This window comes from Pituophis catenifer, unplaced genomic scaffold (assembly GCF_029215685.1).
Source record: "Pituophis catenifer annectens isolate HBS135680 unplaced genomic scaffold, rPitCat1.0.hap2 SCAF_2, whole genome shotgun sequence".
Classification (NCBI taxonomy): Eukaryota; Metazoa; Chordata; class Lepidosauria; order Squamata; family Colubridae; genus Pituophis; species Pituophis catenifer.
Genome location: NW_027256882.1, coordinates 58,311,858 through 58,335,596, shown reverse-complemented (window position 1 = coordinate 58,335,596; position 23,739 = coordinate 58,311,858). Strand labels below are relative to the sequence as shown.

General features: G+C 36.2%; 1 protein-coding gene across 1 annotated transcript in view; it reads left to right on the top strand.

The window, feature by feature from the left end:
* The window catches only part of CNTN3 (contactin 3), a 126,401-nt gene that overhangs the window by 67,012 nt on the left and 35,650 nt on the right, over positions 1-23,739 (top strand). The window contains exons 7-8 of the mRNA XM_070933563.1: positions 7,217-7,346; positions 11,025-11,175. Coding sequence (XP_070789664.1) covers positions 7,217-7,346; positions 11,025-11,175 — 281 coding nt within the window. The remainder of the gene's footprint in view (positions 1-7,216; positions 7,347-11,024; positions 11,176-23,739) is intronic.

Below are 23,739 nucleotides of genomic sequence, written 5' to 3'. Positions count from 1 at the left end.
GAGGAACCATGTCATTCCAATTGGATTAACCTCCCCACTAGGAGAAGAGGCTTTCTATAGACCTCATCAGCCAAGGAATTCTTAGTGGGGTCTAGGAAAAGAGCCTTCTTTGCTGTGGCCCCTGCCCTCTAAACATCTTGCCACCAGAAGTGTGATTTCCCTCTACCCTTCTGGCTTTCCAAAAGGGTCTTAAAATCTAGCTCTGATGGTTGGCTTGGTGCCCTGGTGGGGGTGCACTCTGCTGCTTGGTTGAGTGAGAGACAAAAGCCTACCCCTATACCATCCATTATCATGATTTTTAACCTTTATTTAGTTGTTGTTGTTTTTTTAATTTGATTTATGTGCCACCCTTCTCCGGATACTCAGGGCGGCTTACAGTGCGTTAAGCAATAGCCTTAACGCACTGTATTACGTAAAATTGACAATAGTTGTTGTCAATTCTAATGCTTTTATATTATGCTTTTATTCCATTGTAAGCCATCCAGAGGCTCTCTAGATAGACAGATGGATGGCATATAAATGTAATAAATAAATAAATAAATAAATAAATATCTGTAAACTGATGATCATATTTTTAACTTTTTGTTCAAGTTATTTATAATTGGGTTGAACAACACAGGGCCTAAAATGGAGGCCTGCAAAATGGCCAGTCAACATTTCCTTCCAATTCAGTGCAGAATCATTTATGTTTAATCATTGTGTATAGTAGTTCAACTCGTTCTATTGTATGTCTGACTAACTCTCATAAGGTAGCCTCATATCGTATTTTCTCTACTAGAATCTCATTGAAAACATGTCAAATATTTTGCTGAAGCTCCATGCCCACTTCATTCCAATGGACAATTATACTTATGACTCTGGAGACCTTATTGATCTCTGAGCTTGGTTGTTTGCTTGCAGATTTTTCATTACCCAATTATGTAACATCAGTGTGAGTGTGAAGTTTGTTTCATGCCCTGCCAGTTTTGATGGGGTGGGTGTACTTTTCTTCTAGTTCTTTGGTTAGGGTATTGTTTTCTGCTGGATTGTTTGCCTGGTATTAATCCCTGAATATTGACTGCTGGAGAAGATGTGTTCTAGTTTGTTTCCTTCTTAACTTTTTCATTATCTCTTTTAAATACTATATAAATATGATTTATTTTTATGTGTCCACTGATAGCCGATTTGTCTGAATGCCAAGCTTCCAGGAATTCCCTGTGTTTTTAGTTTAGCTTCGTCTAGGATGGTTGCAGGCTCCCCATTGAAACTATGGTTGAATCTGTCCAGGATTGTGAGATTAAATATTTTTCATCCTGTCTTTTGACTGCTAGTTTTTGTTAATAGATGTGCTCTGCTGGTCTTCTTCCTCACCACTCTATCAAAGACTCATCACTATCAAAAAAGTGAGTTGATTGGCATCATTTTTCATAAACTCATGCAGCCAATTGTATTCTATTCTAAATGTTCACAAACTCATTGCTTAATAATGTATTCCAGGATTTTGTTTGCAATTTACATCAAACTGGGTCCTCCCCCCACCCCCTTTTGCAAAGAGGAACAACATTTGCCCTTCTCTAGTCCTCTGGCACTATACCCATTGTCTTCTGAAAAATGCTCATCCTCCATGATTTCTGAATGATCGTACAAAAGTCTATGATACAATAGCTGCAAGCTCCTTCTAGACTCTTGGATTTTATAGTTGATTGCATGAATTCCTGGTTTTCTAACAGAATTTATATAGCTTGTCTTTTTATTCTTTGCCAGCAGCATCTGTCAACATTCCTTTACACATTGACCATTATGTGACCTGCTGCATGGCTGTTAATTCTAATGTTCTTATTCAGTATTTGTCTGAACTTGATGGATTGGTTCCCTGTGACCTGCTATGTGTAATTTTTATCTCTGGCAACTGATATCCAGACCTGATCAGGTTATTTCCTTTTTGCCTTTCTATGTATGTTTACATATTTCTTAGGTTCAAATTCCTTTAATCTATTTCTCCCCCTACATTATTTCTCATATGCAGAAATAATCAAAAGATATGCATCTGTTCTTTAATGATTCTATTCCACCATTTCTTCAATATTATGTAAGTCTTGTCCTATGGTGAGTTGGCTGTCTTGAGTTGTCCAATGGTGAATTGGCCATGGTGAGTTGGCTGTGGTGAGTTGGCTATGGTGAGTTGGCCATGGCAAGTTGGCTATGACTAGTTGACTGTGATGAGTTGGCTGTGTTAAGTTGGCATTTACTTACACTGGATTGCCACTCCCTTTGTTTTTCAGTTGTTCTGCTTAGTTACATTACTTTTTTAAGCTTATTATAATAGATTCTGCAGAGAAGAAAACTGAAGCAAACAGTTCTGCCCTCATTTCAATATTTTCTCTTAGAAGCAGACCCATCCCTCACCCTTTTCCCTCTTTTACTACAGGGTAAAGTCCAAACCCCTTTTGTGACAATTTTCTTCTTTTATTATAACTTCTTTGGATAGTTTAAATTCCTTTTGTGCTTTAGCCTACTTTTTTCCCTGCAGATATTAACTACTTGGCTGTTACATCCATCTCCCATTTTGTATGCAGAATAACAGAGTTGAAAGAGACCTACCCCCTGTTCAAGCAGAATATCCTATACCATTCCAGGCACATCTCTTTTTAAAAACTTCCAATGTTGGAGCACCCACAAATTCTGGAGGCAAGTTGTTCCACTGGTTAATTGTTTTCACTGTCAGGAAATTTCTCCTTAGTTCAAAGTTGCTTCTCTCCTTGATTAGTTTTCATCTATTGCTTCTTGTCCTGTCTTCAGGTGCTTTGGAGAAAAGTTGACTCCCTCTTTGTGGGAGCCTCTTTGTGGCTAGCCTCTCAAATATTGGAATACTATTTTCATGTCACCCTCTAGTTCTTCTTTTCTCTAGACAAACCCAATTCCTGCAACCATTATTCATATGTTTTAATCTCCAGCACCCTAATCTTTGTTGCCCTTCTCTGCACTCTTTCCAGAATCTCAGAGAAGAGCAACAAAGATGATGTATGGTTCTTTAAATTCTTGGATCAGTCAAAACCGTCTTGGCATCCAGAATAGATCATTAAGCTACTTCCTTTCAAAAAGAAATGAAATTGTGTGCAATTGCTCTCCAAGTATCAATTTTTGAGGATGAAACAAACTTTATATTGACTTCAATTTTTTGTCAGCCATTTTTCTGTTAAGTTTTATCAAAGCATCTATTCCCATGAAATATACTGAATTGGCTTTGTATATGAGAACCACTGGTAAGATATTGTTTCTCACTGAACATTATGTTTAATTCTTCATTAGAGGATTCAGCTTCCAGCGTACACATCAATGCCAAAAACCACTTTAAATACTAAGTCTGGTACTAGCTTTATCTCCATTTAGAAACAATTTATAAACTATATTTCTTCACATACCCTTCTGCTATGTAACTTTAAAATGCCTGATTTTGATTGTTGGCCATAAAGTTAAGGAGGTAAAGGAGTCCCTGCGGATTTTATTCTGCTAATCATTGCCCACTATGTGGGTGGAGGTGATCATCACTGTTTCAAGGACCATTGAGACAGTACTGTCTGAAGATGTTTCTGCAGTCAAATGGCTAGCATGATATCATGGAGGATTGTTACCCTACCGAAGAAGTCCCTGTTTATCTACTCGTATTTGTATGCTTTTGAACTGCTAGATTGGCAGGAGCTACTGTGTTTCCCCAAAAATAAGATCCTGTCTTATATTTTTTTGAACCCTGAAATGAGCGCTTGGCCTTATTTTCAGGGAGGTCTTATTATTTTGGGGCACATGGAACAAGATGGGGCTCCTCTTGCCGTCTTACCTGATTTCTAGTTCTGCGTTTAAATATTTTTGGGGAGGGCTTATTTTTGGGGGGAGGCTTAATTTAGCGCATGCGCTCAAAAGCTGTATTGGGCTTATTATCAGGGGATCTTATTTTTGGGGAAACATGGTAGGGAGAGAATTTGGAGCTCACCCTGTCACACCATACTCGGCATTCGAACCTTGTCTTAATCTCTGATCCATTGTGCCACCCCTTTAGTTGCTATAGATTAGTTAAAAATTCCAATCGATATAGTTGTTTTTCATCAACTTCTTTAAAATAACCTTTATATAGGTAACATTTTTTTTATATAAAATATATGTCAAGAATAAACTTTGGAAAAGTTGATTTCTCTAGGCAACTAATGATCAGAAATAAGAGGGGTGTAGTCTAGGGAATGGGATCAGTGCTTTGAAAATGGGTAGAGTGGGAACCTTGATAAAGAAATGCAGTACTTCATAGGAGATATACAGGGACTACAGTATGTGATATCTGGGGGATGGAGGTTGCTCTGCTAGAATTAGCTTTAACCAATATTTTGACTTGGGCTGCCTTTAAACAATACAGTATATATACTACAGATGTGTAAAGCTTAAGAAAATGAGTTAATCAAAAGGAGATTTGACTGAATCATCCTTCTAAATCAAGCCAGTTTTCTCAAAAATCAGACATTCTGTGTACTTTTTATTCTTTCTAGCTGGAGTATTTGTATTCTAGTCTCTGTCTGTCCAAAAGGGCCCATTTCAGTCCCTTTAAATATTTACATTCGGCCCACTTCTTCCCAAATGATGAAAATAACAAAAAACACATCAAAATGTTTGTTTTCTTTCTGTTACTTATCTTTCTTTTTTCTTGCACTGAACAGCATAAATATTATCACTGAGTGAACAGATCTGAAATATTTTATTTGCTGCTAGGTTACTGCATAATAAATTCAGACAAAAGTGTTTGGGCAAAAGTAAATGAAAGTAAAACAACAACAACAACCCAAAAAAACCCTATCGTGGTAGTATGTTATAGACTACCAAATCATATAAAATATTTGTAGGTATCTTCTTGTGTAAGTTATAGAACGTTTAGCAATAAACAATCAATTGTTTGATTGTTAACAACAATCAATTACTTAGACTTTTTAAAAATAAATAAGTAGTCTTATGACTATATCAAATCAAATAAAAATAAAATACAGGATCTAAATCCAGGATAAAGTAGATAAAAGAAAATATAGTAATAAAATGTGTATGTGCTAAATACAAGGAATCAATATTTAGATAAATATATCACCTTTATATGAAATAGAAGGAATCAGCATTCAGATAAATACACCCTTTAGTCTTATGTTTTCTTTCAGGAATAATCCAGGCTTTAAAGCCTAGTAAATGGATCTTTTCCACATCTGTAGTCATCCATGTACCTTTGACGGCTATGAAGTCAAAGTTAGAGAGGAGCTTCGTTATATCCCAATCTGTTACTCTGTTCTTCCAGCCAGTGATATTCAAAGTTACTACTTAATGTTACTGGGGTGATTGAAAAGGTACTGGAATTTTGGGTTAAAAAAACATGTTTTTCAATTATTCAACTAGAGTGGCGCTATCCAAAATTCCTTCAGGGTCAAAAAAACCCACACAGGTTTGTAATATGTTTACCTTCATCACTGCCTTAATGTTGCATAAGCTCCAGTGGGTTTTGAGGTGAGCAGAAACTTGGTTGGATATTTTTTCAGGTTGACAACTCAGAATAGTATCTACATCTGAAGTGAAGTGTTGAGCTAAGGGTGATGTTTTTATAACTCTTCCTATTCCAAAGTCCTCCTCAATTAGTAACTCACCAAGATTTGGGCCGCAGCTTACTTCCTTTTATCTGTCAGCCTCTATTTTGTTTCTGTCACTTACATTTTCTGCATGCTGTGGTGTTTTATCAAGGAGTAGAGGGAATAAGATGGAAACCACTCCCAAGGACTCTTTGCTCTCTTTTCCATGTCTATATTCCATGTTAAAATAGGGGATGAATCACCAAATTGTTTCTCAAAATAGGCTGTATTTTCTTGGGCAGTTGGGGTGACCAGCTCTATTAAAGGTCTAACAACTTTACATGTTGTTGCTAATAAATTCTCTTCATATCATTTAGCTCAGGGCTGGCAAACTCGTGGCCCGCAGGCCGGATGCGTCATGCACTGGCCACATCCACACCAGGTTTGGCGAAGGGGGGGAAAGTTGTGATATGCCACGTGACACTGCCGTGACGCCGCAAGTTTGACACCCCTGATGTAGCTTTTTTAGAATACTGACTTGTTCAGGTATCTGTCAAGGTACTGAAAGAGTTAATCAGGTTCATTCCTCAGGGTTCTTCAGAAAACTGACCTTCTATGGGAGGTATAGATTATTTATTCAAGCTATCTCTTCTCAAGGACAGTAATGATAGAACATCCTTGGAGTTACCTACTTTTATGTTGCTACAATTAAACTTTAAAGTGAAGCACTCTTATTGCCAAGATCAGTTATTACTTACTCTCGCTGTGTGAAACCTGACAAAGTTCTCCCTAATCTTAGATCGTTTCCTTTTTTCCTTTCTTCCAAGACATGCACATAGAGGGCACAAGCTATTTTACTCTCTTCCTGGTAGGATGTACTCAGCAAACTGCTAGAGTTTACCTATCCGTTTAATGTACAGTACATCCTATAAATAAATCTCTTTTCAGTTAAAATTGTCAAACGTGCTTCACTATCATTGATCACATCAATTCTATGTTCTTAGGAATGTTCAGTTATACAAAGCAGATACTTCAACATCAACCAATCACAATTTTATCCCAAAGAAATTGTATATTAGGTAGAAAGCTTGACAAGTATTTGTCTATGTGAGTATATATGAGTATATAAGTATGTATGAAAGACTACAGAGAACAAAAAAGATTCAAATATATAAGCCGAGCAAGAATTAGACCTCAAAATGAGTTGTCATTTTCAAGGGGGGGGGGAACCTACTTTTTTTCCTCCCATGTAAAAGCATTTTGCAGTAGACAAGCTTGTAAGCCCCAAAATTAAAGTAAGTTGATTCCAGGATTGTTAGGAATAGACCTCACTGACAAGCAAATCCAACTCAATCCTTTCAGAATTTGAAATAGGATTTTCAAAGCTGATGTTTCAGTCCAATGCTTATATCTACTGCAAAGCTCTATAAAGCTTTGTCTGTCATAAAAACCATTATTAGCATATCACTCACTTTGGTCAATGCATGGAAATTCCAGAGTTGTCTTAAACATCAGTTAAGCTATGTATGAATTCTTCAAATGAAGTTTAATGAAGGCATGAGATACTGCTGTGCAGCCAAAACACCCTCGCTTATCTGTTTCTTCAGTCACGTAAATATATTCCTTTTTAATGTTTTGCTTTTACTATCCAGGGAAGAATACAAATTGAAAATGGAGCTTTGACTATAACAAACTTAAACTTGACAGATTCTGGCATGTACCAGTGTATAGCAGAGAACAAACATGGTACAATATATGCCAGTGCCAATCTCCGAGTTGTAGGTAAGTCACAACTTTGCTTTCTGTGTTGTTGTTATTCATCAGATATTTTTCCTCCTGCTGCAGTAGCTGTCATGTTTTTCTACACCATCTTGAAAATTTAGCAAAAATGTTTTCACACAACTCAATTTATCAGCATTTCTGTGTAATTTTCTCAATTGTATCTGAGAGATGTGGTGGAGGGTAAAGAAGAAAGAGCTATATTTTATAGCTCAATCATTCATTGATTTAAAACAAGGACACCAAGATAAATTATTAATTATGGGAAGAAGAGACACAAAGCTTGGATACCAGCCCAGTGATTAAAACTAATCACACAATTGGGAAGCAACATTGGCTCAGCATATTACTTCATGGCACTGACCTTCTGCATTGTAACTTTGGTATTCTTGAGAATGCAATGTCATTGGAAAATGACAGTTAAGTTTCTCTGACTTTTTTCTTGATAATGTAGGTGCAAGGACCCATTATTAGTTATGAAGGTGATATAGGTAGTTCTCTACTTATAACAGTTTATTTAGTGACTATTTGAAGTTACAGCGGCACTGATAAAAGTGACCTATGACCATTTATCACCATTGCATTTAATCATTGTGGTCACGTGATTAAAATTTGGACACTTAGCAACTGATTCATATTTATGATGGTTGCAGTGCCCCGGGATCATGTGATCTTCTTTTGCAAACTTCTGACAAGCAAAGTCAATAGGGAAACCAGATTCACTTAAAAACCATGTTACTAACTTAAGAACTGCAGTGATTCATTTAACAACTTTGGCAAGAAAGATCATAAACTGGGGCGAAAGTCACGTAACAACTATCTCTCTCAGCAACAGAAATTTTGGGCTCATTTGTGGTCGTAAGTCGAGGACTAACTATCCTAGTTTGCTTTTAGAACAAATGACAAGGTTTTATCCTCATGCAGAGGATAATTGGCAAACCTTTGCTATGTTCAAATAGTAACCAGCCTTGCATTTTAGTAACCAGTTTTGCATTTTTTATATTGTTTCTTAAATACGAGTTTAGAAGCCATATTGCGTATCCTTTCAGTTAAGGAGCCATATTGGCCTCTTTGGGTGTTGTGCATTCATGCATCCATTCCTCAGTGAATTGCCTTGATCTGCTCCCACATACATAACTGCTTATGTGATTAGCAGAATAGGGGATATACCATAACAGTAAAATAATAGTGTTAAGGTAGTTAATAGCATATAAATACAAATCTGAACAAAGCTATTAATTAGACCATTGATTGCACAGTTACCAGTTTTGATGCCCAAATCAATTTCTGACAATTTAACTCTTAATATAATTTATATGGATTGTTGAAATCTAGATTGGCCAGTGAAACTGAATTTTGAATGAAATTAAGGAGTCATTTGACTCTGTCCAATCTTGTGCCAGTGATCATTCTTCTACCATGTTAATCTTCAAACATCTAAGGTTCTCTTCTTTTTTTTTAGCAGAAAGGCAGACTAAAATGTATCTAACAAAGCTGGACAAAATCTCCTGAAAAGTTCTCCAATAGTAGTATTATTTGGAAATAGATGAATAAAAGAAAACTCCTAAGTCATTGAATGAGTATAGCGGCAACACTTTTGGGCGACTAGAAATAGTTGTGAAATACTAAGTATCTTTTCTAAGAATTGTTTTAAATTTTATCTATAACATACAGTAGGCTTAATTCATTTTTATGTAGTAAAATGCAACTTTTATTTATTTATTTTATTTACATTTTTGAACTCAACATCTTCCAGGAATTTGTTCATTTTTAATCTGGATACCTGAATTTTAATTTTAATTTTGACACGTTATTTAAAGTTTTTACATTGATTTATTGCAAGCTCTAAAGAACTTTATGATCTATATTGGCATAGAAATGTGATAGATAGATAGATAGATAGATAGATAGATAGATAGATAGATAGATAGATAGATAGATAGATAGTGTGTGTGTTCAGAAGGGTCCTTTGTGCTCTCTGAGCTTGCTTGTTTTCTTGCAAGCAAACAGACCAATTTGTCCAGCTAAAATTATAATGTTCCAGACCCATTCTTTCTTGCTGAACTTCATGTGATTCAAGTACAAGTCTTGTTGGAAGAAACTCATTTTCACTCTATTCCACATCTCCATTCTATAATATAAAGTCTTACAGTAGCCAATGAAACCAGCTAACTGGCAGTGCCTTCCCAATTGTGGCTGATCTCAGAGTAGAATTGGACCTAGTTAATGAAAGGAAGTAGCAGAAATTTGGCTAGACTGGGAAATTTTCCTGCCAGAAAAAAAATATTTATTTGAGTGTCTCAATGAAGATATCTATAGTCAAGCTCCACCTGAAGGACATTTGTCAGTGAAAATATATTTACATGTTGTTTTTGCATTTTTGCTAACATTATCCCCCATAGTCCTTTGAATATTTTAAACAGAGCATAAGGAAAGAAAAACATTATTTCTCTTCTCTTTCTCTCCCTTAAGTCTTCCATCTTCTCCCTGTCTCCTTCCCCAAAGTCAAAGATATCACCAAGCAGTCTCCTGACTGAGACTGAGTAGTATTTTGCTACTCTTCTTCTATCTCTAGGACAGTTTTCACAATAAATTATTAAACTGCAATTTTGTTATAGTTCCTGAAAAATCAATTTATGGAAGAGCTCTAATCTAATCTTACATCTGTTCTTCCCCTGTATATTTTCTGAAAACCTGTTTCCAAACATAGCAAAACAGCTTTTAGTTATGTATAAAAAAACATGTTATGAGAACATGTGGTAATGAGAAAATGTGACAATGCTTCATCATTAGCACCACTAATAATTTACTAATATTTTCTTGAAATAAACCCCTGCAATTGAAATCTGAACTCTGACTTGAGTTTGATTCAGTTCAGTTAATGCCTTTTTCCTGACTACTTCTAAAACTAGTGCCAAATCACTTTAGGATATTTCTTTCCATCATCCTATGTCAAAACAAGGTTCATTGGCTTATTTATTGGGGGAGGGGTAGCAGTACTTTCACAAAATGGTGGTTGTACTTTAAATGCCTGCCGTGGGAAAAATGGCTGGTAGAGTGGTCATGACCAGTCACATAATGCTTATTTACCATAAGGTAAAATAGTTTCTCAAGATACTTTGTACCATCTCATCAGGATTTTCATGGAATACAAAGACATTACTGCAAATAAATATGATGTGAGATGTCTTTGCTTTCTTTTACAGCATGTCAGCAACCTGCATTTATAAAAATAAAGTTGGGGCAGAGAGACTCACTGAAAGCAAAGGAAGTGTTTGGGGCCTATTGTTACCACTAATGCAATGTTTTAATATCATATTGTATTAAATATTGTGAATTCAGCCAGGCAAATGGGTATCAAATCAATACCAATTGTTGGAAAGTCACAGCGAGGGAGAAATTGGCCACTGTAAAAAGACAAATGCTGGAAAATGTAGGTCTTTGGAGTCTTCTTACAATCGGTGAACTGAAAGTAAAGCCTTTGCTTAATCCCAGTTTAATTCAGTGGCATTTTGATGTACAATTTCTGTTTCAGTGCTATTTTGGCTGAACTAGAATGAGAATTTCATATTCTTCAATGGTTAACGAAAAAGAAAAAAAAAGTAACATGAATTGTGGAACTCACTGAGGACATGCTGGAGAAGTTGTGTTTCATAGTTAATGTGTTTCTTCTGCTGCTAGCTTCTGCTCCTGACTTTTCTAAAAGCCCAGTGAAGAAATTGATTCAGCTTCTAAAGGGCAGCACAGCTCATTTTGAGTGCAACCCAAAAGCTTCCCCTAAAGCGACAACTATTTGGAAAAAGGGAGGTGAGCTGCTCCACGAAAATGAAAGGTATTATGTTGTGAATGTCTTCCTGTTATAATTTAAATATTGTCATATTTTGAAAGAAAGAACAACGCTATTTAAGTTAGGTGGCAAATGTTGCTGAGTAAGCCATCCAATTTCATCAAAATATATAGTACAGATGAAAGAGGAGGTTTCTACTCACTTAAGAATAATATGCCACATAGAAGTATCTTGAGTGAAATCTTTTCCCAGGTGCTTATTCAAAATTGTGTTGGGACTATTAATGGCAGACTTAAGAAAAAAATCTACCACCTTTGGTCTTTCCAAAATTCAAAACAAATGGCTTGGATTTGGCTTTAGAATTGCCGCATCAATTTTCACACCTACTCTCTGCAGAAACTGAGCTACTTGCCTTGTTATGAATAAAAGTTAGCTGTTGGTTGACAAACCTAATTATAAAAGTATTTTACCACTGTCTTTAGCACTATATTAGCATGTGTGGTGCATTTTATTTCGTGTTTGCTTCTTCCATGCCAGTGTTGTTATGGTTTTGCTTCCCAGTATGTTCATTATGTTTGAGAGTTCTGAAAGAACCTCTTATGCAGGTGCTGTAAATAATGGATTTGGAGCCGTAAAGAGAGTAAAGAAGCAACTAAGTATTTTCTATGGACTCAGATATTTAGGTCTCAGTCCCACTTGGAGGACTGAAGGAGTTATCATATGTCCAAATAGTAAGGTGATCCATGTAACTCTATGATTTGCGTGCTCCTATTATCATGGCCTAGATGTTGAGTTTGGGCAAAGGTCAGACTACATAATGATTGAGTTCAAGTTGTCTCTCCAAGCTCTTTGAGTTGTAGCCAATGTTCAATTTACATAAATTCTTGATTTCTTCTCATGTCCTTCTCATTGTTGCAAGCAAAAAAAATATACTAAAAATAGAAGGAGGTTAGTCCACTGAAGATTATCCAAATATATACACATCCACACACATGAGTAAATTTTATTTTATATTTATATATTGAAACTTTAGAAAAGCTATAATGATAGCACATATCCTAAATGAGAATATGAAGATTGGGTGGAAAATGAAAAGTATAACAGTTAAATAAGGTCCTGACTCAGCCTATTGTTTTTGAAACAATTCAGAAAATTAAGAGTTTCATACCAGTGGTGAAATTCAAAAATTTTTATTACCAGTTCTGCGGGCGTGGCTTGGTGGGCATGGTGTGGCTTGGTGGGTGTGGGTGTGGCTTCCCCCCTGGCAGGGGAAGGATACTGCAAAATCTCCATTCCCACCCCAATCCAGGGGAAGGATACTGCAAAATCCCCATTCCCTCCCCACTCCTGGGTGAAGGATATTGCAAAATCTCCATTCCTACTTCACTCTGGGGCCAGCCAGAGGTGGTATTTGCCGGTTCTCTGAACTACTCAAAATTTCTGCTACTGGTTCTCCAAACTGCTCAAAATTTCTGCTACTGGTTCTCCAGAACCTGCTGGATTTCACCCGTTTCATACCCATCTTTTACATACTTGTTCATCTGTTCAATTATAAGCACTGTTTCATTCACATTCTTTGGGGGTGGGGACATTGGGATGGGGTAGAAATGTCAATATACAAAGCCCATGAATGACAAGTAGCTGCAAATATGTCTGGAAGAGGAGTAAGAAGAGAAGGTTTACATATTCTTGACAGGTACATTCCACAATGACTCTGCCATCGGTGCTTAATGCTAAAGTTTATTGTACATTCCAATTGCCATCTAACTGATATAAACTCAGTTTATTAGACCAGAAGGAAAAGGAAGTCAGCATTCTGATATTAATGTAGTCTTTCTTATTCTCTCATCCCTAATAAACTGAGTAAGGTGATATATTCTGCTATTTCATCCATCCATTCATCCATCCATCCATCGAGAGAGAGAGAGAAGGGGGTGGGTGCGAGAGAAAGGGAAGGAGGGACAGAGGGAGAGAGCTAATAAAACCCAGAATAATATAATGAAGCAAAATAATGGGAGATTCAAGACAGACATTTCATATAGTACAGTATGTAATAAATTATACAAAAGTCATTTTTGCAGGTTATACCAATGACTATCAATTTGAAGGATTTTAGAAACTTTGATAACATCTTTGCAGGTAAAGTTATCAATGGCTATTAATCATGATGGCATTTAATTATTTCTAGGATCAGAAGTGCATTCTTCTCAGTATCAATTGATGGGGATACTCACAAAGAGAAAGCTGCTGTTCTCAAATCTTTCTTATTGGGAGATGGATCAGTGTTACAGAAGAGAGAGTGGTGGATTAAACTGATTTTTAAAATCTAAATAATGATACATATTTTATAAGAAAAGACTAGTTAATGAATGACACAAAAGAAAATATACTGAAAACCAAATCTAGTAGATTTCTGTAGCATTCTTAGGATGACAGGATAGAATTACAGACGATTGATAATGACGATAATATCTGTTCTATCAGGTCCAATTCTCAACAAGTTTTTGGATCATCTCCATATTTTTCAATCCTATATAGTTGTTGTTTTATGTTGTTTTATGCTCTGTCTGGTGTCAGTTTTGATGTTGTCTAGTCTTTGTGGATTTGAGTGACCTCATTTCCTTTTACTGCTGGTCACTCAGCATAATTGCCTTTCCTGTGATTGCATAAAATGGCTGAAATAAGGTGGAATTTTGTGGTTTTGTCTTCTAGCAATCTGGTTTATATGCTCCAGCCCTTGCTTGTTTTTCACCTTTGTTATCCAAGGAATGTACAGAAGACTTCTGTAATACTACAGGTCAAATATGTCAATTTTTCTCCTGTTTAGTTTTTCCGACTTACGCAACAACAGATAACTGTAGGAAATATGATAGTGCAGACTAATCTGCACTTCCTTGCCAGATTGGTGGTCTTGCTTTTCTATACACAATTCATGCTTATCATTGTTGTGTGATTCAGTGCAATTCAACACTTTTATTTCTGGACTGTAATTATTGTATTAATCAATTTGTGTTCCTAGGAGAATGAATTCTTGTGTGCCTTCGATCTCTTCACTGTCAAATGAACACCGTTGTTATTTTGACATTTTCATTCAGAAGGTTGTGTTATCAGCATACCAAAGACTGTTGATATTCCTTTTTAACAAACTCATGCTGACTTCTAGTTATTACTTTACTCATTTCTAGATGTTGGCAGATCTGGTTTTTTATTATTATTATTATTATTATTATTATTATTATTATTATTATTATTATTATTATTATCTTTTCCAGTATTTCCCGGGTATTGATGTTAGGCTGATTGGTCTGTAGTTTCCTGGATCTATTTTTTTTCCCCTTTTTTTGAAGCTGGGAACCACATCAGTTCTTTTCCAGTCCTCTGGTAGTTCCCTGGTGCTACCAGGATTTTTGGAAGATGTGGTACAGTGGTTCTGAGATGACATCTGCCAATTCCTTTAGAACTCTAGGATGTAATCCATCAGGTCCTGGTTATTTGTATTCATCAAGATCAGATAGGTGTTCTCTTACCATTTTTTTTTTTTTTTGCTTATTTTAACTTTTATTTCTAGTCTTCTTTTACAGTTATGTTTTTGGTAGGCTGGATTATTGTTTCTTTTTACATTAAGACCGATGCAAAGAATGAGTTAATACATACATGAATAAGGAAGTTTAAAGAATGCAGTTTTGCTGCACTCCTTTATGTACAGTATCTTCAAACAATCAATGTTCCCATGTGGTATTTGCATAATGGCTTCTTGATTTGTGAATAGCAGCCGTACCAACTTGACCAGACCTATTGAGATCCCCAGGTCTACTAGGGCTGTCCCCAGCCTGTTATGATCAATCCAATGAAATGTTTTCTTGTAGTCAATAGAGCAGTTGTAGATGTTCTTTTGATATTCTTGAGATTTTTCTATGATTCAGTGGGAATTTCCAGTATGGTTAATCCTCACCAGACATTATTGTATGATTTTAAGAAAAATCTTACTAGTATGAGGAATGAGGGAAATTATGCAATAATTGGAGCAATCCTTGGAGGAATCATCTTTTGGCACTGTTCGTTTTTCAAATTTTCTGGCACCAAGTTTTGATGGTTGTGGGGGGTATAGGCCTCAGCAATTCTGCAGAGGTGGGTATCAACCCCTCACGTATTGTTGTTTGGCAGTTGGCTCATTGCTCACATAATATCTTCCTGAAGGATGACTGATTCTATTTCTGCTTCCTTTTCCTCATCATCCTTTGGAAACTGGGCCTCTTTGTTGCTGGCATACAGCTGTTCTCTATATTCTCACCAGTGGTGAAATTCAGCCGGCTCTATCCGGATTGCGTGATCCGGTAGCAGCAGCGGCGGGAGGCTTCACCCACCCGCCCAGACGTCATCACGTCCCATTTTTTACCCTCTGTGCTCACATTTGCAAACCAGTAGCGAAGGTAAGTGAATACGACCCCTGATTCTCCCACCTTGTTGGTCAAAAAGTTCTTTCTCATGTTTGTTTTTGATGATGCTATTACAAGCAGTAAATGCTATTGGGATCCTTTTGACTTGCACAAATGCATTCCTGATGTGACTCTTCCTAGCTGTTTGCAACACTAGTCCCAATAAACTTCGTTGTCTTTCCTTGCTGCTCTTTGGAAATCCACATTTTGAGTTTGCCTGATGCTTTGACTGATTTTCTTTGCTTTCTGATGGTTTCATCTGAGAACCATTTGCACTTTTTGTCTGGTTTCTTGTATCTTCTTGCAACTTCTCAGCAGTGTCTCACAGTTCAAATCTATTTTTTTTTAACCTCACTGAGTGAAAAATATAGAAGGGATGTCAAACTTCTTTGGTGGTGCTGCCTTTGATGTTATATAATTTGACTCTGATCTTAGTCACCAACAATTCATGGTCTGAACTGCAGTCAGCAGTTCAGTGAGGACTGAACTAAATCATCAATAGCAGGGTAGGACATAGTCTGATTACAGTAGAGTTTATTTGATGGGTTCAAATGCTTATGCTATTTGAACTAGATATTCATGATAGGAAAATGATTTTCATGGCAAATTTGAACCAAACAATTCCCTATATATCATTCCCTTCACCAAGTCTAAAGCTTCCAGTGATACCTATTTCTGCTTGGCTGCCAATTTTTGCATTGAAATCACTTAGTATGTAACCAGTGTCTTTTTTGGGCACTTGCGCCAGAGCTTTTTCAATGCTGACAAAGAAGCCCTCTGTTCAGTGATGAAATGTAATATTTGTTACTACCGATTCTGTGGGCATGGCTTGGGGGGGGGGGGGTAATGTGAACGGGTGGGCGTGGCCATTTATTTATTTTTTTTTACTTTTAAAAGCATTTTTTCTACAATCTCTTCGGCCGAAGAGGTTGTAAAAAATGCTTTTAAAAGCCTCTGATGATCAGGCAACTCAGCTGGATCGTCAGAGGCTTTTAAAAACATTTTTTTTCTACAACGTCTTTGGCTGAAGAGGTTCTAGAAAAAACGCTTTTAAAAGTAAAAAAAAAAACAGCCTCTGATGATGGCGCGGCTCAGCTGGGCATGGGGGGGGGCGCAGGGATTTTTGCTACTGGTTCTCCGAACCACCCGCGATCCGGTCCAAAATGGGAGCATTTCACCCCGCCTCTGTTTCAAATTCCATTGCATTAGTCATTGGGGTGTAGACTTGGACAACTGAAAATTTAAGGGGTTTGGTACAGACCCAGATGGTCATAATGTGATCATTAACTTACTAGAAGCTTTCTACTCCCTGGGCAGATGCCACTCAATTTGTTTCCCTGGTGTCGTGTCCCAAGTAATAGATAGTTAATTCCTCAGACTGAAAACAGTCATTATCTATCCATCGTAGCTCACCAACTCCAAGTTGGTTGATTTTCAACCTGGCCATTTCCCATTTGATAATATCTAATTTACCCTGGTTCATTCCTTGGACATTCCACATTGCTGTCCAAAGTATCTCTGTACAGCACAGATCTTTTGTTTCAACAATGGCTGCATTAGCAATTGGGATTCCTGCTACATTTGCCCCAGGCATGCCGTTAATCCCTTAACTACTCACTGCAGGTTCTTGCTCTTCCCCAATAATTTGCTAAATGCCGTCTGACTTGAGTATCCAACTATGCTCATCATATCTGATTCATTTGAGTTTTTTAAAAGGAAAATCACCAGTTCTTACCTCAACCCTCTTTATTTATTTGGGCTTGGGAATGGCTGGGTTAGACATTGATTATCTATGTGTGAAAAAATATAAATTGGATTTAGAACAGAAGATGCAATATAAACTATTTACAGAAGAAGAAAAAAAGGTCACTACTTCATTTAAGACTACCAGATCACATTGTTCACACACACACACACACACACACACACACGTATGTATGTATGTATGTATACATAAATGCATGTTTCGGTGCACACATAGAAACATCCCGCCAGATGGTACATACTCAGAGGAAACCACATAAGGGATGAGGTGAAGAGATGGAATCTCTGACACTTAGAGAATACCTTAACATGTGTCTTAGTGATATCACAAAAAATATTCTCAAAATAAAATATGCACACAATAGGGAGAATGCATGGTATCTATTCAGAATTGCTGATGCTTAACAACGGGTTGTTACTGGTCCCTGCCCTACTTGTTTACTAGCAAATCGGTAGACAATACAAATTATTCAGGAAATTTGATGTAGTGCCAAAGGAACTAATAAAGCCAAGCAACCTGGCAGCACTATGACAGTTTAGAATCAATGCTGACAAATGCAATATAATGAATGTTGGAAGGGAGATATTGAACTATCCAGGTATAAGAGTGGGTTGTTATAAATTAACCTGTAACTGCTTAGATTGGAGCCTCATTTGTGGAATGTGTTCAGTCTATAGCTGCAGTCAGAATAAAATGAACCAAGATATCAAGATAGAAAAAGATGTGTAGTAACTTGAATTGTTGTTACACAAATTGATGTTAATGCCCTTAGACATTGAATATTCTATCGCAGAAGGGGAATGAGCAAAGCCAAGTGACAATTTAAAAGAATTGAGAATACTTTCAGATGAATAATAAGGATGAGAAATGGTAATTTATGGCTTGTGAAAGATATATATAAATTGGTAGAAATCTTTAAAGCAGAAAAAAAAATATTTATCACATTTAATATACCCTGAAGTCAGTTAATATCTAACATCTTTAAATGGAATAATAATGCAGTAGTGGTGAGGAACTTCAACTTTGAGAACAAATTGCCCCTATAGTTCTTCCAGGAAATCTATGACCTGTCTTTCTGACAATTTGCTTTTTCAGAGATAGAGAAAGCAAAAAGAGACCAATTATTCTTGGTTTGATCCTAATTAGAGAGAGACCTTTTGGCTCTGATGCTAGAATTCATGACATGGAAGAATGGATTTAAATTATAGAAAAGCAGATTTCATTCAAATGCTACCCAAAACCTCTTTCTTGGTTCCAAGTAGAAAGTGGACAGCCAGTTGCCTTGGTTGCTTTAATTTGGACTCTTTCGCTGTACAGCAGCTTAAACACGATGACCAAAATGGCTCCTTACAGCTAATTCTTGCTATGACTCTAATCCAAAAGGTCTGTACTGTTGGGCAGAATTTTTGCCTTGGAAGCCTAGACCTTGCTAGGATATGACAAAAATGTGATGCTAGGAGGGAGGTGTTACGGTAGTGTCCCATTTTGTGTTGAATATCTATACCAGTGTCCTGTACTGTTTCACTGGTCTTCCCCATACTGAGGGGAAGCCACTTGGAGATTTGAATTCTTTAGCTCAATTCTATAGAAATAACCCTGCTAAATTTGATAGCAAGCTGGATGAAGGAAAATAAGTTGAAATTGAATCCAGACAAGATAAAAGTTTCTGTTGATAATGAGAAACTGGATTTGAGGATTGATGTTTTTGACAGGATTACATTTCCCATGAAGGAGTAGCTTTGCACTCTAGGAGAGTTGCTTCATTCTCAGATACTGCAGATGGCAGCTCTGATGAGGCACGCCTTTGATTAATTACACAATGAGCTACTATTTAATTTAATTTAATTTTAATTTAATTTCGAATTTATATACCGCCCTTCTCCCTGAGGACTCAGGGCGGTGTACAGCCAAGATAAAAAACATAGAATACAAATATTAAAACATTTAAAAATATATATAAAATTTGGCCCAAAAAATTAAAATCGCAGACTAATTAAAAGGATTTAAAAATTTTAAAAATTTCTTCTTAAGCCAACCCGGCTTGCTGAAAAAGATAGGTTTTCAGGGAACGACGGAAGGCATTGAGGTCCTGGATTCTTCTTATCTCCGTGGGCAACTGATTCCAGAGGGTGGGAGCCCCCACAGAGAAAGCCCTCCCCCTGGGGGCCACCAGCCTACATTGTTTGGCTGATGGCACCCTGAGGAGGCCCTCTCTGTGGGAGCGCACGGGTCGATGGGAGGTCATCGGTAGCAGCAGGCGGTCTCGGAGATATAACTTTTTCATTCCTTTGGTGTTGATTATTGACCCTTTGATTAGATCTAATATTGATTACTGCAAGGCTTTACCATGGTATCTTACTTGAAAACAGGTCCATGTTTCAGATGTCTTATGTTGCCTTTTTGGGAAAATATATATATATACTAATGCTAGTTGCTTATTTGGCACAATGTAAGGTCTTGATATTAATTTTTAAAGGGACCACCTTGTATATGACATTTATTCAAACAATGGGAGAAATTGTGGGGAGGCAAGGGGAAAAACTGAAAGGGAAATTAGACATAACCAATCAAGAAATAGAAAGAAAGTCCATTGGTAGCTTATCTTATAAATGACAATTGAGTCCAGGTGGCAGGACATCTAGAAAGAAGTATTTCATATCAGTTAAATAGACCTTGCCTTAATGAACTCAATATAAATGAGCATTCAAATGTATCCCAAGACAAACATCAAGGACACTTTGTTGTACCCTATAAAATTCTTGCTTCCTTTGTCTTGCCAAACTGTGTGGAACTTAACAAACAGACTCTTTTAAAGAAAAGAGTAATACAATTCAGGAGTAATCTCTGCAGGGGAGGGCTTTCCGATGCATTGATCATTGACTCTGGAATATACCCTCTTCATGCTTCTCCAATCTGAGCATTTAGAATATCTGTGAAGACAAGCCTCTTTGATCAAGCTCTTAACTGAAATTAAAATGATTTAAATTACATTCATTCATTCATTCAATTTCTGTAGCTGCCCATCTGGAAGCAAGTGACTAAGTGGCTATAGAATTTTTTTTTTTTACTTTGATAGTTCATAATCTATTATTTCCCTCCCCAGCCCATTTTTTTAAAAAAATGTTCAGGAATCCTTCATGCCTCTCTTCATTTCATGTCATGGTCTGTGCTCATATTTTTTTCAGGAATTTATTTACCAGAAAAGGAAGAATAAAACACTTTATTTTGGTTCTGTCCTATCAGTTATGTCCATATGTTTTAAATTGTCTCATTTTCTGCAGATTGAGCAATTTGGGCAAGAAAAAAAAAACACTTCAGAACGAAAAGCATCAAACCAGGCTCTCATCCCATGTTTATAAAAAAACATCTGCATTCATATTATTGCAGATTCTAATGCCACAGTTCTAAGAACATTTATTTGAAATTAGTCCAACTGAATCCAGTGAACATTATTCCATATTCATAGGAGGGTAGCATAGGTTATATTGGAAATTTTTTATGCAGCTGGATTTTTCAACAGAGAAGAAGGAATAAGCAGCAGTGCCCAGTAAGAATTGACTTCACATTGTCTTCATGCACAGATGTTGTCAAATACCCTCTTGTCAAAAAATAGTTATTTTTTAAAGAAATGTTTGATTAGATTTATGCATCTTCTCAAGCATACATCAACGCCTTTGATAAGAAGACAACTATAGAGAAATTGTTTCTTGAAAATACAGCCTTGAATTTTTTACCTAAATCTTCCAAAGGTATCTAACATGAATGCATTAGATTAACCTAGGATTAGCTACTAAATTAAAAGTAATGTAAATTCAGAAAGGAATAAAATAGTTTGTTGGATGTATTCTAATTCTCTTCTTTGAAATGAATTATCTGAAGCCTGGAGTATAAAACTTCTGTTCTGGATGAAGGACTATCTCCCATCAAAGCAATACTATATAGTTTCTCATCTTTTCAGAGTTTCTTCATAGAACCCAGCCAGCGTTAATTTTTAAACGCCTATTGCTTCAATTTTATTCTTAACTTTCTTCCTCCCTGATTTTAGTCTATGAATAAATAACCAAGAAAGAAGATCAAGTGTCAAGTAGTATTAACAAAGGTTTAAGGGCATAAGAGAAAGTTAGTTAGCTTTTTCAGATTTTATTTTAAGTTTATAGTAAGTTGACAACTGTTGGTTTATTGAATACTGTCAGCAAAATACTGTGTTGTCACCATCTGCCATATTTCAGTCTGAGCTCTGGAGTTGCAACACATGGCTGGTTCTAAGGGCTAGAGTCTCTTGCCTTTTGGCAATGTCTAATAGCATCACAGATTTTCTTTAATTAATGGATACCTACCCCCTTGCCTTTCAGTTTGATTCCCTATTAGGTTTAGCAAACAAATGTTTTTGATGTAGGTTTGTTTGTTTAAATTTGCCATAGCTGCCCAACTCCATTTACTCTGGGCAGTGTGCAAAAACTAAAACATCCATCAAAACAAGATAAAATGTAAGAGCACATAGTCCAGCTCACAGCCCATGTTCACAGCATTACTATAAAAAGGCACAACATGTTCTAGCCTGCTCATTTCTCCATTCAGGGCAGATGGTAAATACTGCAACAAGTTTTCTATTAGATTGATAATTGGATTCAAGCTATTGCCAAGAAAAAAGTTAACATGTCTCACACTGAGCTCACCAGAGGTGTACTTGTGGGTCCGCTTCTCCAACGGATAGTCAGAGGACTGAAGACAGTCCAGGAAAATGTTTTTCTTCCAACTGACAGGTGTGAGTCAAGAATTGAGTTGATATAGACTTTTTTGTCTCCCTGCAATGAGTTTTTGACAATTTCAAAATAAATGTTCCATTAATATTTTTTCCGTAAACTACCCAAAGTCACCTTCTTTAAGTTAGGCAGCCATATAAAATGTTACATTAAAATAAATAAGTAAATAAATAAAGTCAGTTTTCAAGGAAACCATTTTATGTTAGTGCTGTAGAAATGTCTCATAAGAAGGAAAGTGGGGTGGAATAGCGAGAGATAGAGTTCTCTATATTCATTTTCCTAATAAATATAATTGTGTCCTCCCCAAAAGTTTGCCTCTCACTTTTCTATTCACCCAAATTTTTAGGGCAGCAATAAACCCCTCACGAATAAATAGAAAAATAAATAAAATATTTGTTATTCTTTGTTGGATTGTATCCTGCCTTACTGAAACAGCAGAATACCTTAAAATATGGGCAATGTTTGCACAAAAATCTAGATCATAATCTATAATTCAGGTGTTCTAAAATACTTTCTTGACATTTCCTGGAGAGATTTGGAGAGTTGTTGAAATGTCAGGTGCCTGAAAGATAGCAAACATTTCTATTTTCAGAAAGGGAAAGAGGAAGATCTGGGAATTTCAGGTCAGCTTTTTTGACATCCATCTGTGGGAAGTTTTTACAGGAGATGATAAGCAGATTGATCGGTAAAAACATTCAATTCCCAAGAACAAGTTTTGAGAGATTAATTTTAATTCATTATTTAACTAAGAGTTTTCTTGGTATGGGGGAGGGGTTTATATTATATCCTGATTTGACAAAGCAGTGTCACCTGTTTACCTCCTTGAGTTCTGTGTGAACTGCAGCAAAAGTTTATTCTGCAGCATGTTTAAATTTTGCAACTTCCTGGTTGCCTAAAGTTAAAGAAATGAGTTATGGGGATCATCTCACTCAGTGGGCTAAATTTTAAGGAGAGGGAGGGAGGGACGGAGGGAGGGAGGGAGAGAGGAAGGAAGGAAGGAAATCAAAACTCACAGAGCTATATACGTTCATAATCATATCTCATATTAATGTCATATACTTTGATCAAGTAATACTAAATTTTCTCAGAGTTAATTCAAGGAAATAGTGATAAAATCATATTAAATTTTAAAATGAAGAGGAAAAGGAGTGTTGATGAAAGTTAAAATGATTTTGGTTAAGCTCACTGTCTGGATAAGCGTTTAGCAGAATTAAATTGAACTTATTCTTAAATTTGTTTCATGGTTTAAAACTATAAATTGGAAAATAATATATTACCATATTATTTAGCATTAATACCAATGGAGGATTACTTTTGCAGCTTTTTTTCTTGAGTAGTTCAATTTAACTTAATTTAGTAAGCGATTAATATATCAAAAAAGCTTAACTCGCACTTATCCTGTCTGCTAAAATGCTGGCAAATGTTAGAAAGTAATACATCCCTATTTATTATCATATCAATAGGAACTTTAGGTTTTTTTTTAATTCTCTGAGAAAAGCCTGACAAATATATACAGCTATTTTTGAGTTACTAGCTATTTGAAAATAAAACTCTTTTTTCATAACCTATATGCCCCTTTTTTTATTATTATTACAAGCAATTTTAATTTCATACAGCCTGTACTTTTATGATGCTTTCCATTTAA